The sequence below is a fragment of the Anas platyrhynchos genome, chromosome 5 (genome assembly GCF_047663525.1).
Source record: "Anas platyrhynchos isolate ZD024472 breed Pekin duck chromosome 5, IASCAAS_PekinDuck_T2T, whole genome shotgun sequence".
Lineage (NCBI taxonomy): Eukaryota > Metazoa > Chordata > Aves > Anseriformes > Anatidae > Anas > Anas platyrhynchos.
Genome location: NC_092591.1, coordinates 35,497,058 through 35,510,294, shown reverse-complemented (window position 1 = coordinate 35,510,294; position 13,237 = coordinate 35,497,058). Strand labels below are relative to the sequence as shown.

General features: G+C 43.6%; 1 protein-coding gene across 14 annotated transcripts in view; it reads right to left on the bottom strand.

The window, feature by feature from the left end:
- The window catches only part of DPF3 (double PHD fingers 3), a 182,696-nt gene that overhangs the window by 91,398 nt on the left and 78,061 nt on the right, over window positions 1-13,237 (bottom strand). For all 14 annotated transcript variants that reach the window (XR_011809690.1, XR_011809688.1, XR_011809691.1 and 11 more), the window contains one exon: window positions 2,572-2,732. Coding sequence is in view for 10 of the 14 variants with exons in the window: in XM_072038817.1 (XP_071894918.1) it covers window positions 2,572-2,732 (161 nt within the window). In the remaining 4 variants the exon portion in view is untranslated. The remainder of the gene's footprint in view (window positions 1-2,571; window positions 2,733-13,237) is intronic.

The following is a 13,237-nucleotide window of genomic DNA, read 5'->3' as shown; positions in this document are numbered from 1 at the left end:
GGAGGGGAAAAGAGGGAGGGAGTTCTGTGCAGTATTGTGTGAAATTAACCCTGAACTGTTTATCAGGAGATGCAGTTTTCTGACTCCTTTAACAAAGAGGACAGTGAGAAACCAGGTTAACACACTGAGATCCTGGCTCTCCTCTGTTTTCCAAACCCTCTGTAAGTAAAAAGAGGTCCTGGAGCTTTGCCATTTGTCTTTATACATTTTTTCAGGTTAGAGATAGTAAATGGCAGTGAACACAGCACACAAGACAGATACCAAGGTGGTTGGCAGAGAATTTTTGGAGATGTTCAGTATGGACATAAGCACATTGTGTACAGCCTTAAAACAGGCATGCTGAAACTACAGAGGGATGGTCTGACCCACCATAATGATACTACAAGAAATAGATGATGCAAAGAGACCCAAGGGAGCACTAAATGGGCTAATAAAAATCAAGAAAGAGCAGAGCAAATATGGGGGAGGAGGGCTGCTTCATTTCACACTGATTATTCTAATTCAAAATAACAAAGGCATCAGATTTGGTGGCTGAAGCAGATGCAGAAGGCCTGATTCACTTAAGACTCTCTATGAAGAATGTTCCACCATTAGTCCCCACTGCAGCCCTGCAGGAGAAATGCCACTGATCCTCTTTTGCAGGGGAAGCTGCAGAACAGGTCAGTATCAGAAGTGAGGAAAGAAAGATTTGCACAGTGAATTTTCTGAAGGTAGTCCAGAGAACTAGTGACTGAGAGAAGCAAAGTGTTAAGACCTCTCAGTTCCTGGTGTGATGCCATAACTCTTCTATGATGATTCCCTCTGTAAGTGCAGAGACACCAGTGAGACCCATTCAAGACTGTCTGTGCCCACCTTTGTAGCAGATGCTCTTGCCAAAACATTACTTGTGCATATAGTGGACGTATTCTTGTTTATGACTGAGTTCAAAAGGATAAAAATAGCATCTCACTCATAACCAGATGCTACAGAAATTACATAGGTAAACTGATTAGCAAAAAAAAAAAAAAAAAAAAAAAAAAAAAAAAGGAAAGCAAGCTAGCTTTACCAAAGCATAACCTCTTAGGAATGCAGAGTTTTAAATGGAAAAAAAAAAAAAAAAAAAAAAACGAACAAAAAAAAAACAACTGTGGTCATGAAGGAACCTTCAAAAGAAGGGTTAGCCCAGAACCTCATAAACCACATTTAGCAGTCCCAGATTACCCAAATAGTTTTGGCAGATGAAACCTTCTTAGGGTATTTTTAATGCTGGTAAAACACCTGTTGTCTCCTGCACCAGAACTGGCTGCATTTTACTATTGAAAGAGTTTTCTGGCCGTATTGCAAGACAAGATACTACATCTATTTTGGATTCTTTAGGATTAGGAGCAGTGCAAGGATCTGCCCCTCAGTAAATCCTAGGAAAGGGAGAGGGAATGTTTCAGCTAAGCACTCTTCAGAGACATCAATTGCTTTCATAGTCTGCCCTCAGGAGGGGAGGGAAATGTCCTCTGTGTTCCTCCCACTACAGCTGTTGCAAACTGGCTGATGGAGGAGGTAACAGCAGCCTGCACCTTCCCACAATTCCAGATCTGGATTTTTTCTTTGGCTGCTTTTTTTTTTTTTTTTCATTTTTTTCAGTATAGTTTACAGGAACTGCCAACTATATATATGCACATGTGTACACTGTGCTTCCAGTGTGTATGTACACTAGCCCCTCCCTGCCTGGATTCTCTGGTATGCACTAGAAAACAAACAAACAAACAAACAACAGAAATGCAGTTTGGTGTTCTCAGAAAATCTGTGCAAACTGTGGATCAGATACTGAGCCATACTCTAACAAAATTTCCATTGGGTTTCAGGAGGAGTTCTGTCTAAGCAACGTCTCTAGCATTTAAACTGGTGGTTGTCCTTCACCTTCCAAATAAGCACTTCAGATGAATTTACTCTAACAAAGGAAAGACTGACCAAAGTGTACAAAAATGATGGTGGTCTTTTCCCTTCAGCTTTGCTGAGCTCTGGAAGAGACCTTAGCCAAAGCTCTTTAAGGACACGTTATCAATTTATTTTTTGCAACTGAAGAAACTGAGGCTCCGGAGCTGGTATCCAAGTACCTTGTCCAAATCAAAACTGGAAGTTATACCTACATCTCTAATCATCAGAACAACGTTCATTCCTGTAACTGGACCCTCCTGAATTTCACCTCCAGTGTATACGCTTCCCAGTATAATCCTTTATTTTCAGCATTCACCTGAGACTTCCACTTCTACCTCTCCACCCTGAAGATAATTCCAGTCCTACTTAGAGCAGGGCATTGTGTCTTCTGCTACAGACTAGGATCAATAGCATTAAGAGAGCTACAGTGATACAGTCTTAGAAACTACCATGTCAGGCACTTCTTTGGGTAGAGAGAAAATAATTAGGATCAGCTCTCTGCAGTTACCAAAGGAAATCCCCTGCAGGCACAGAGGTTTAGGCAGCTTCTCTTCTGTGTGGCCTGTAGCAGGTTTGAGTTCCTATTAATTAAACCCCATGAGGGTTCAGTGGCCAGCCCTCCATACATGCACATGCATTCACAGACATAATGCTACCAACCTGGTCCTCTGTGCCGCTTCTCCATCCAGATGTAGCAGTTGTTCTGAGCTACACCAGTCTGCGAATCCAGGAAGGGAAGGCGGACGCTCCGTTCAGCACACAGCCGAGAGTTGTAGCTGCGACAGTGCTCAATCGCTTCTTTGTAGAACTGGTCCCCAAGTCTGCCAAAAGAGATAGGGCGGAGATTAAAGAAGACTGCATTTTCCCTCAAACAAGACTAGGAAAAAAGGGGACATGAGGTTGGTTTAAAAAAAAAAACCTAAGAACCAGAACTACTTTCCCTGAACACATGAAAAAGGCTGGCTGATGCATGACACTGCTGAAGCGGATCATGCAGAAAGTGTCATCAAAGGCTAAGACTTGCAGAAAGCAGACACAGATCTTTTCAGTAGGCAGAGATACTGAACGAGCAAACGGTGCGACCACACTGGCCATGACCCAGGGTCAGCCAACTTGTGCACCATGGTGACCTCATTCTATTGTTTCCCTTTCCCCGTAGCTTGTTCAGCCAAGTTAACAAACCAGTCATTTCAATTCTATGCTATAGGAACTCCTGCAGGATATTTTGAGCAACCAGAAAGGCAGCCAAATTTAGAAGAACTTCACTCCAGCATTTCTGATGTCAAAGAACCCGTACGAGCAAAGGACACGGTCTTCATATTGTGCGCTTCTGAGGCACGAAAACACACACATTAACAGCTAGGGCCATGCCTGCAGTGACCAGATGTTTTGTCTTTACCCTTCCAGAGGTTTCCACAGGCAGGCTTTGGGCACCAACAGCAGCTGGTAAGATCCAGCATGGCAAACTCTTTGTTCTGGGGCGCAGTGGGAAGAACAGTCAAATGTTCTGAAACAATGCCACTTGCTTCAGAAATATTTGTTCAAAAATTCTGTAGAATCTTCCTACTCCCTTGAGAAAGGTTTAAAAACTCTGCCTGCTGGAGATTACCAAAATCCTCCCTCCAAATTCTTCTAAACAGGGAAAAGCATCAAAGTAGAGCTACCCTGAGGACACAAAGCAGCTGTCATGCTGGAATAGTGCAAAGTAGGTGGGCCACACTGCTCAACCTCATTCTTGATCTATTGTCAAGGTAAAATTCAGTCGTGACATGAATTGCTAGGAAAGCTACCCATCAGGGGTAAGTTCATTAGAAAATAGGAGTAGAATGATATATCACATAACTTGCTCTGACTCTGATATTCATTAGTGTGCAAAAAGAGTATAACATGCACAGCAAGGGAGCTGAAGGGATGCATGCACAGAGATAAAAGAGGCTCCCTTCCCTGCTCTGTTGTTTCCCCGCTACCCTCTTGCACAGACACAATTGGCATTTTAAAATTATAATCTTTTTGCACACTTCTGAATGTCAAATTGGTGTAAATTGCTGATTTACTGTGTCTTTTTCTGACTCATATCTTTTAATTCACTCCTCAGTTTCACCTCATGACTTCCATAGGAGCCATACTCTTTCCCCATGGGCTGCACTGGCCCAATGTCCTCTTGTTGGCAGGGGCCAATAACAGAGGCTTACTGAGAAACACCACTACAGAGGCAGGCATCTCTAGTTCCTCCTTCTAGCTTCTGATAATCAGAACTTAATTTCCCTAAGCCTCAGGCTACCCAATGGTGGGTATGTTGTGTTTAAGAGATCTTGATGAATCTTTCTTCTGTGAATTTATCCAGCTGACTTCAACCCACCTTTATTTTTCACACCTAAAAAACTGTAAAGCAATGAGTTCCATGGCTAAAATATAATTCAAGTAAAGGAAAGCATTTTTTTATGCTTGTTTCAAGCCATATCTCATTTATTTACAATTTTAAGTCCTCCACTAAGCTTCCACCAGGTCATTTCTCTAACAAACAAAGGTGATCCAGCACACCGAGGCTCTGGATGCGGAATAAGCATCACGGATGAACGCTGAGCCCACTGGCTTCCTGCTGTTCTCAGCCACTGACTTCAGCTGCTGCATTTCAGAGCATCCCCAACGGGGAGGACTGGGCAGCCCTCAGCAGGAAGGAATTACACCCAAGAGCCAGTGCGTCCTTTGGCTTCACAGATTTTCTAAAGGTCATTCAGCTGTTTCGTGCAGCAGAACTCAGTGTGAATCCGGCATCTCACAGACCTGCCCCCCCCCCACTGACCACCGGGCAGCAGCTGGTGCAGGGGGGAGCTCTTTGCAGGGCAGCTGGAGGAGGGAGCTCTCGGGGCTGTACAAGCGAGCAGAGGGCAGAGCTGCGGGCAGGGACATTGCAGAGGGGTGTCTCTGGACACAAAACCCCCCACAATGACCTCAAACCACTTTTTCCATCAAAGGCAGGGGGGAAGGGAAGGGGAACAGCGGAGAAAGGAAAAGATAAGCCGCACTACTATACAAAGAATGTGGCTAGGAAAAAATGAAAGCTTATTAAAAGCTGTAATTAAAGTTGTACACTTGTGTAATCAAAGTCAGTAACAAGGAGACTCCAGTTGATCAAAGATTAACAGCTCTTTCCACAAACACTTGAGCTTCCGCAGAGCTAAGTCAGATTCCCCCTACATTAAAGCAGAAATGCTCGCTAACTCCAAGGAATTTATTGACAAAAACAGTACATCTCAGCAACCTGGATATAACATCTGGCTGGAGGTGGCCACAGCTTCTGTCTTCTAAGACTACAAATAAGTACAAATCTTCAAGTGTTAAATATTTGGCTTTAACATTATCAAGTAGGGTGTCACCATCAAGTGGCATGTACAATTAAAATTCAGATTTTTCTAAGTGGGAGAAAAGGGTTTTTGGAATCCCAATGTGTTTAACAACCACAGAACCTGCCAAGTTAACGGTCAAATTCATTCTTCACTCAATTTTGTACTCTGATTTGTTATATTTATTTTAAAGATTATATATATGCACCTTTTGCCTTAAAGAAATAATAATTTAGGAGAAGCATTTAGTCATTACCATACTTTAGGAAAACTTGCTTTGGATCCACTACAGCAAGCACAATCAAAAACCCACCCCTAAGTATTGACTGGGAAGGCCAGTATTGAAGTACTGGGTCCTTAAGGGCTTGCCCTGACTTTAATTTTGAATGGATTTTTTTTTTTTTTAAGTAACAAATAATCAGATATTGGAAGATTAAGAAACATTATTTCCTTGTGATAGTCATATCCCAGTGGAAAACAGCTTCCCTGCAACCATTTTTGGAAAGTTCACTGTTTTGTTTTATCATTAGTCTTCACTGGAGTGAATCTCCATCAGTCAAAATTTCAGTTAATATTTTAAGGAACTTTAGATAAATTTTTTTCTTTGTTTTCAGTGTGGTGCTACATATCCAAACACAGCATATTTTATCTTGTACAGGAAAAACAGAAAGTGTTATTAGAATCCAAGCAAAAAAAGGAAAGCATGGTACCAATGCACTGATCGCTGCAAAGTCACAGAGGTGGGATAAGACCCAGCCCTCTCCCAGGGAACTGGAGAACACACGAGGGCAGGAATAAGACTGGAGAGGACAGGAGTTCAAAAGAAACTCAAACAGATCAGCTGAGTTTGGCTGAATGAAGCACATGAAGAGACAAAAAATAAACAGACTACATTGATAGTAAAAAGTGTATCACATGTCAGAAAGATTAATTATCTGGTGCTACATGCTTCATAGTTTTCCCAAGCTATGTTGCCATGGAAGACTTACACTTCACCTCCTGAAAAAATATCTGTAAAAACTATGGGGAATTTCTGCATTATTTCTGTGAGAAGTATGTATGACTCAGTGCTGTGCGGCAACCCACTGCAAGGGTCGATTCTTCCCTTTGGACATGAGAGCGAAAGGTCACACTGACTTGTCTGGATTTATATTAACGATACAAAATCACCAGCATATGCATAGATTTCAACAATACCGGGGAAAAATCAAGGGGCTGATGTTAATAACTGCCGGTCAAGGGAGGCAAACCATACTGAAAATAGCCCGAGTGGAAATACAGAACAGAAGTTGTCAGCGCAGTGCAGAAAGAGTGCAGGCCGCCAGTGCAGGTCCGCAGGTGAAATCCTGGGGGCTTGGGACCGGTGGGACAGGTGACACTGCTGGGAGAGGTGCAGGCTCCGCATCTGCATTCCAGCCTGAGGACACTAAAATAACCCAGTTCTGACTAATAAGAGCTCTCTGGCTTGGAAAAGAACAGCCTACACTATTAAAATCTCCTGCAAGACTGCACATAAGCAGCCCCTTTTCAAGAGGGGTATAGCTCCAGAAGGAGCTAGGGGCTGTTTTGGTGGAAAAGGGTGGGACTGAAACTGAACAGCAGGCTTGGAGCAGCTGAAGTGCAGCAGGAGTGGGGCGAGCACGCTGAAGGATGCCCAAAGCACCGGCACCCGCCGAGTCCTGGGACAGTGATGTGAGACTGGTGCATACCTTTGCAACTTTGTTGGTAGTCACTGGCGAAAAAGCATGTGCTGGACTGGAAGAGCAGACGGTGTGAGTTTCATTAGGTCACTCTCCTTTGACACGTTAAGAAACTGAGGTTTTCTGACAAAGAATCAGGTCAACTTACAACAAAGTCAGTGAACAACCCTTCCCTTTCTCTCAACATTTGTCTGCCTGCTCTGCCTAGACTGTAGGATTTCCAAGCAGACTCTGACTTATTGCTTTTCTCTACCATACCTGGTGCCATCCCTCTGCCTAGGCATGCCTTAAACCAAAGCCAACAAGAATTGGCCTGATTTATGAGCAGCTTACAAGTCAGCTGCAAGGACTGAGAGCCTTGCTTCACTTTGAGACGATTGTGTCTCTGAGACTTCTGCCTACGAGGTAGCCTCGTGGACCTGAAAGCAGTGGAGCAGCTCTCCACCACCTCTTTCCAACTCAGTCTGCAAAGTCTAGGCTATTTGAGTGCACTACACCCATTAAAAAAGCTACAAAATGCGCAGAACCTAGTGCACCCTTCCTCTGCTGCCTATCACTTTTCAGATTAGGATCCAGAGAAGAACACTCAGTTAAGACATATAACCAGCCAACCTCAACCATGGTTACAGGCCCATGCCACCCCAGAAAAACTCATACAATTAAGGGCCAGTCCTCCTTAAGTGCAGCTCTTACATTTTCAGCCAATACTATGAGTGTGAATCTGGACTGTCTCCGGTTCCAGAGGCCAGGACCCTTTCATTTTCCTCCCAAACCAGGCTCATTACATGACTAGGCAAGTAAAAAGCTGATAGCACAGAAAGAAATGATTAATCATGTAACAGAAAGCAGCAGACTTCCTTTGGAAGTTTACAGTGGTCCCCAGCTGATCAAAAATGTGGAACTTCTCCCCAAGACTAGGACGTTTTCATTTACTATACTTTTAGCCTCTAGTCTTACATTTCAGATCATTTGATACCGGGAGGAACACTGAGGAAAAGTGAAATACATTTTAAATAAGAAATTGTTCTTCAGCAACACAACCGTCCAATTTCAAACTGAGTAAAATCTGGGAAGCGTGGTAGGTAAAAGCAATGTGATGCTGCTTCAGAAGACATTCTGGCCTCTCCTGCTGGAGATGTTCATGAATGAGCCTGGAAATAAAACATGTGGAGTGTTGGGCCTTCTTACAAAGATGGACAAAGACCAAGTCATGCAGATGCTACCTGAGCTATCAGCTGCCTGTGATACTGCCAATGATGAGGTACTGCTGACCAACTGCACATCTTGGCAAGAGCTGAGAGAGCTGCACCAAGCAGCTATACTGGATCCCTCTAGCAGATCCCACAAGGCTCCTGAAAGGCAGCTGCTCCTCCTCTCCGTGAGCCTTGACATGAAGAATACCACGTGGTTCAATTCTTCCAACACTCCTATTTAATATCTATGCAAAACCTCCAGGGAATATGATGAAGTGGTACAGGCAGCAATGCCAGACAGTATGTTGACGACACATGGATCTGTGTGCCTTTTTCCCCTCATGCAGACAGCACTCTCCCAAACCTCTCAGTGTTGAAAGCAAGGGTGGCATAGCTGGCAGAGGCAGAAGTCAGAAGAGACAGCAAGGAGGCTGGCTAGAAGTGGGAAACGTTACAAACTGTGAGCTAATAACATTTGTGATTCAAAGACAGACCGCTGTGGACAATCTAATAGAGGCAATCATCACAAGGGCCTTTCTCTCTCTCTCTCTCTCTCTCTCTCTCTCTCTCTCTCTCTCCAGTCAGCATAATTCTACTTTCAAGCAGTGGCCTTGCCATGTTCATGTGTGTTTTTCACATCTGGAGTGTGCTACTATGACTCTACCTTAGACTAGATAAGCAACAGAGATGGAGCTAGTTGCAAAAATGTGGTATCGACCCTATCACAAAGCAAGCCAAAGAGATCAGTACTCCCCAGCCTGTGCTCGTCCCTTTTCCTCATGCACTCTAACATCACATTTATTGCAAAGGGTGCAGTGAGCTAAAGTCAAGCCACTTGAAAAGCTGCTTCTCCCGGAGCTGAAACAGCAAATGCAACTGGAACTCTGTGCGTAACAGAGCCCAGCATCCGCCAGACTCCAGCAGCACCTTTGGACAGCAGACGCACAACTCTGGAGCATCTTCCCAAAAGAGATAAAGAATTCTGCTCTGCTCATCCTCACATTACATTGCAAGATGGTCACACAACATCCATCAAAAGACTGAAGCAAAAGAAAATATGACTCTGGATTTTCTAGCCCATAGGGAGCACCTAAATGCTACAATCGCATACCCTTTGTGACTGTAGAGAGGTAGGGTAACAAGATGCAACAGCAATACAGAACGGCTTTCCTGACGTTAGGTGAAGCAGAACAGTGTTCCAAACCCTACCACAAACTCCGAGGGCAAGCCAGAGAGTGCAGGAATGTGCAGATTCAGTTCTCTCACAACGGTCAGTTGAATCTGTCCCTGCACAACATCTTCTAATGATGTAAGGGGTGTGAACATGAGCAAAGGCAAAACAGGATTTCCAGATGGGCTACAGAGTGACTCAATTTTTTTTGACCTTCATTTTTTAACATTAACTTGTCAGCTTTGTGAAGACCCACATACACATACCCCTGACTATCCTAAACTCTCCAAGACTCTCAAAGAATCAGAGTTGCTCATACATCCATTTTGTTTCCATACGTATCAAATAGTTTTATCTGGTGCACAAAACAAGGCCTGTACAACTTTCTCAAGCATGAGAGTCAGAAAAAGAAATGCTAGCAGAATCATTTCAGTAGCAGATAAAATACACAAATTGGATCACAAAGCAGTTTACAGACGCAAGCAGAGCCAGTGTTGCTGAAGTAGCAATGATCTGAGGGTAAACGCACTGAAAGGCTTGTAAGGATAGGTAATGCCTTTCATTGGAAGAACTGACACCGTCAAGTCAAAACAGACAAGCTTTCAAGCATTTGTTCAAAAGTACTGTGCCAGGTGCATAGACTGTATGTGGCACAAGCGATTAGGAGCCATCAGAGAGCTGATGACAAGTTCCTGAGTCAGCACTGGCACAGCCCAGACATTACAGCAGTCAAGGAGATGCCCTGAGCTATGAGTCTAGGTTTAATCATAGAGCAGCAAAAGACTAACGTGAGATCTTCCAGCATTCTCCTATGAGCACCCAGCACCAGTCTATCCCCTGCATGTAGAAGGCAGAGGAATCCCCTTTTGCCAGCTATTTATCAGCAGACTTCCCCTTGGTGGGGGTGGAAATCCCTAGTGGCGATTTGTGGCCAGAATCTACTGACTTCTCACTGCTTGAATCATGGGGTGATGCTGAATCATAACAGAGAGCCTGGCCTCACTGAGTGAGCTAAATTCACTACTCTGAAAACAGGTTTGGACTGTAATTTAATCCAGTGTGAACCTACAGGCATCTCACGAAAAAAATCTGACTGAATAAAAATGACAGAAAGTAGGCATACCTTACAAATTGGGCAAAATTGATCTGATTAGTCCCATCCTCACAAGTATTGTGGAATTACAAGAGCTCTGCCAGCATTTCCATTTAAAGAAAAGAAGCATCAGCAGAAGCTACCACTGCCAAGAAGAGTGTGGTACATCAGGGTGCTTCAATAACAGCAGCCTGCTGGCCAAACCTGGCTTTAGGGTCAGGAGCCGCTGCCATCTTTGTGCAGGAAGGAGCAGAGCTGGAGGTGCTCCTTTTTCTGCAGCTGCACATGGCCTTCGCACAAGGCCCACAGCAATATTGCTGCCCTCACAGCCAAAAAGGTTCGTGTTAAGTGTTGGGCATAGAGATCCCAGAGTTGCTGGCTAGATACAACAGGAATCTGTGTATGGTACAAGATGAAGTGTGTAAGCTTATCTCAGAAGATGAAATTCTTGGCCCTATTCATGTATATGGGGCTCTGAACAATCATATTATGGTGCTGGTGGTTATTTGCCGACTTCTCCTCTTACTTTTCCTCCATTTCCAAGGAGACATAACAGCAGCAGTTTCTGTGTCATACACCTGACCATCTAAGGTGTTTCCAGAGTCAGACACTGCATGCAATCTCTATTAGACTCAGCACAGTGACCAATTAGGTTAATCTCAGAGGCAGACTCCTTGGGGATATCACAGAGCATCTATTCTTTCTCAGGCCAGGGTTTCTGTTTTAAAGAGATGCAGCATCATCCAATTAAATGAACAACAGGTGCGAAAGGTAATAACCTAGACCTCTTTTTGTATCTGAAGACAGCAGTCAGAATTCAGCTTGGTCCTAACCTCCCCCAAAAGGTCAAAAATTCTCTCCAATTACTAAAAGAATGAACTAATGAAAATTTCAGCAGTAATACTAGATTAGACATGACAACATCCAAGAGATTTTTTTATTTTTTTTAAAGAAGTATCTCAAGCTGCTGTCACTTGGAGTCACCAGAAGCCTGTTTGGCTTAGAGCATTCTTGGCTTTAGGGACAGATGTAGCCAAAGACAAAATCTATCCACTCAGCTTTCAGGCCCAGTTTCCCACAGTGGGACTATCTTTTGCATTCCTACACGTTAGGGGAAAGGCGGATTAGTAAAATCCATGATCTATTGCCTGACCTGGCACCTGGAAGCCGGCAAATGAGAGTTCTCCAAATGACTCTGCCTTGACTCCCTTCTTAGCTTTAACAGCTCACCTGCACGACAGCGGTAACACCCAAGACTTACCTCACTAATAAATTGTGCAGATTACTTTAGGCACTGTCTGTACTAAAAGATCCTCAGATCATGAAGAGGCATCCTCTCCTCACTCTAGCTGTGCTGGCTAAAAATATCGTCCTTTCCCTCCTACCCTGCTGCTTTTCGCTGCTTGTCTCCTACAGCTTACTGCTGCTGCACCTCCTGCCAGTAGCAATAATTGTGTGAGTGCTCCCTGATCCACTTCGGCAAGGCCATTCGATGTGTTTGAGCAAACCCAGCTGACATTGCCTGGGGGAGCTGAGAACAAGCTCGCACAACCCCTTCTGCCACCAGAGGTAGTCACCAGCAGCACAACCAGTTTGGGTAAGACTTCAAGAAGGACGCTTGTTTGTAATGGGAAAAAGCCTGCCCACATCATGAGCAGTAGGGCTATGTCACTCCTTCTGCACAGCCCTCTATGGAGGCACAACGTATACAAACAGAAGGAGTTTTTCCCCACCACCATAATTACATCATCTGCTTAAACAACACTACCTAAGCTGCCAAGAGCATTCCTCTTCATGAGTCTCCATGCAACTTGCCCTTCATGAAGTCATGCATCTCCATCAGCTCTCTACAGGCAGAGAGATATCAGGAAAGAGCATGAGGGTTGTGCATGTTGCTAGCCATGTCAGAACTGTACCTGTGAAAGCTCTACAGCATGGTCCTAGTCAGAAAGACCTTTGTTAGCCCTCCTGGAACTTCCCAGGCTGGGATTTCCCCTGTGCAGTTATTTAGTAGACAAATATAGAGTGCCATTCAATCCAGATGGCACAATTTAGAAGAGACTGAAATTAACATGCAAGTAGAAGAGTAGTAGAAATGATCCTAAATGACAGGGAAGGCTTCCCCATCACACAAAACTGAAATTACATTAACATCTTAGGTATTTCCTGTCCTTTGACTATAAAGAGTTAATGAGCTAACTGACTTGCCTCTTTTGTGGGAACCTTGTATCGCCTTTTGCAAAGGAAATCCCTATACAGGAAACAATCCATTTTGCTCAGGTGACAATGATCACAAAAATAGCAAAGCAGAGAGAAATTTATATAGATCTAGAATAAAACCACATAATTAGTAGAGTTTACTTTGCTTCTGAGGTCAACCTTGAAAAAAAAAATCTCAGCAATAGTCAATATTTAAAAGATAACACTACTAATCCTGAATGGGTAGCACTTTCAGTTCCTCAGTCACAGTATGTATGACAAATAGACCTCACATAACAAAATATAAAAATCTACTCGACCAAGTTAATAATCATTAATCACATAAAAAAAAAAAGTCATATTTTCTGTTCTCTACAAAGCCATCCTGAGTCTAGATAATTAAGGTTATGCTTCTTTGAGTTGTTATTACTATTGAACACATAGGAACAATCATTCTCTTACTTGTATAAACCTACTGACTTAGCAAACATACAGCAGGGATACACTTGACTCATGATATGTAGGGGAATTCACAAGAGGACTGTGAATTTTATTTCCTTTTTTCACCTCCTTCCCCCAGTTCTACCCGCAAATGGAAGCAGGGCAGATTACTGGCTTTCCTCTGG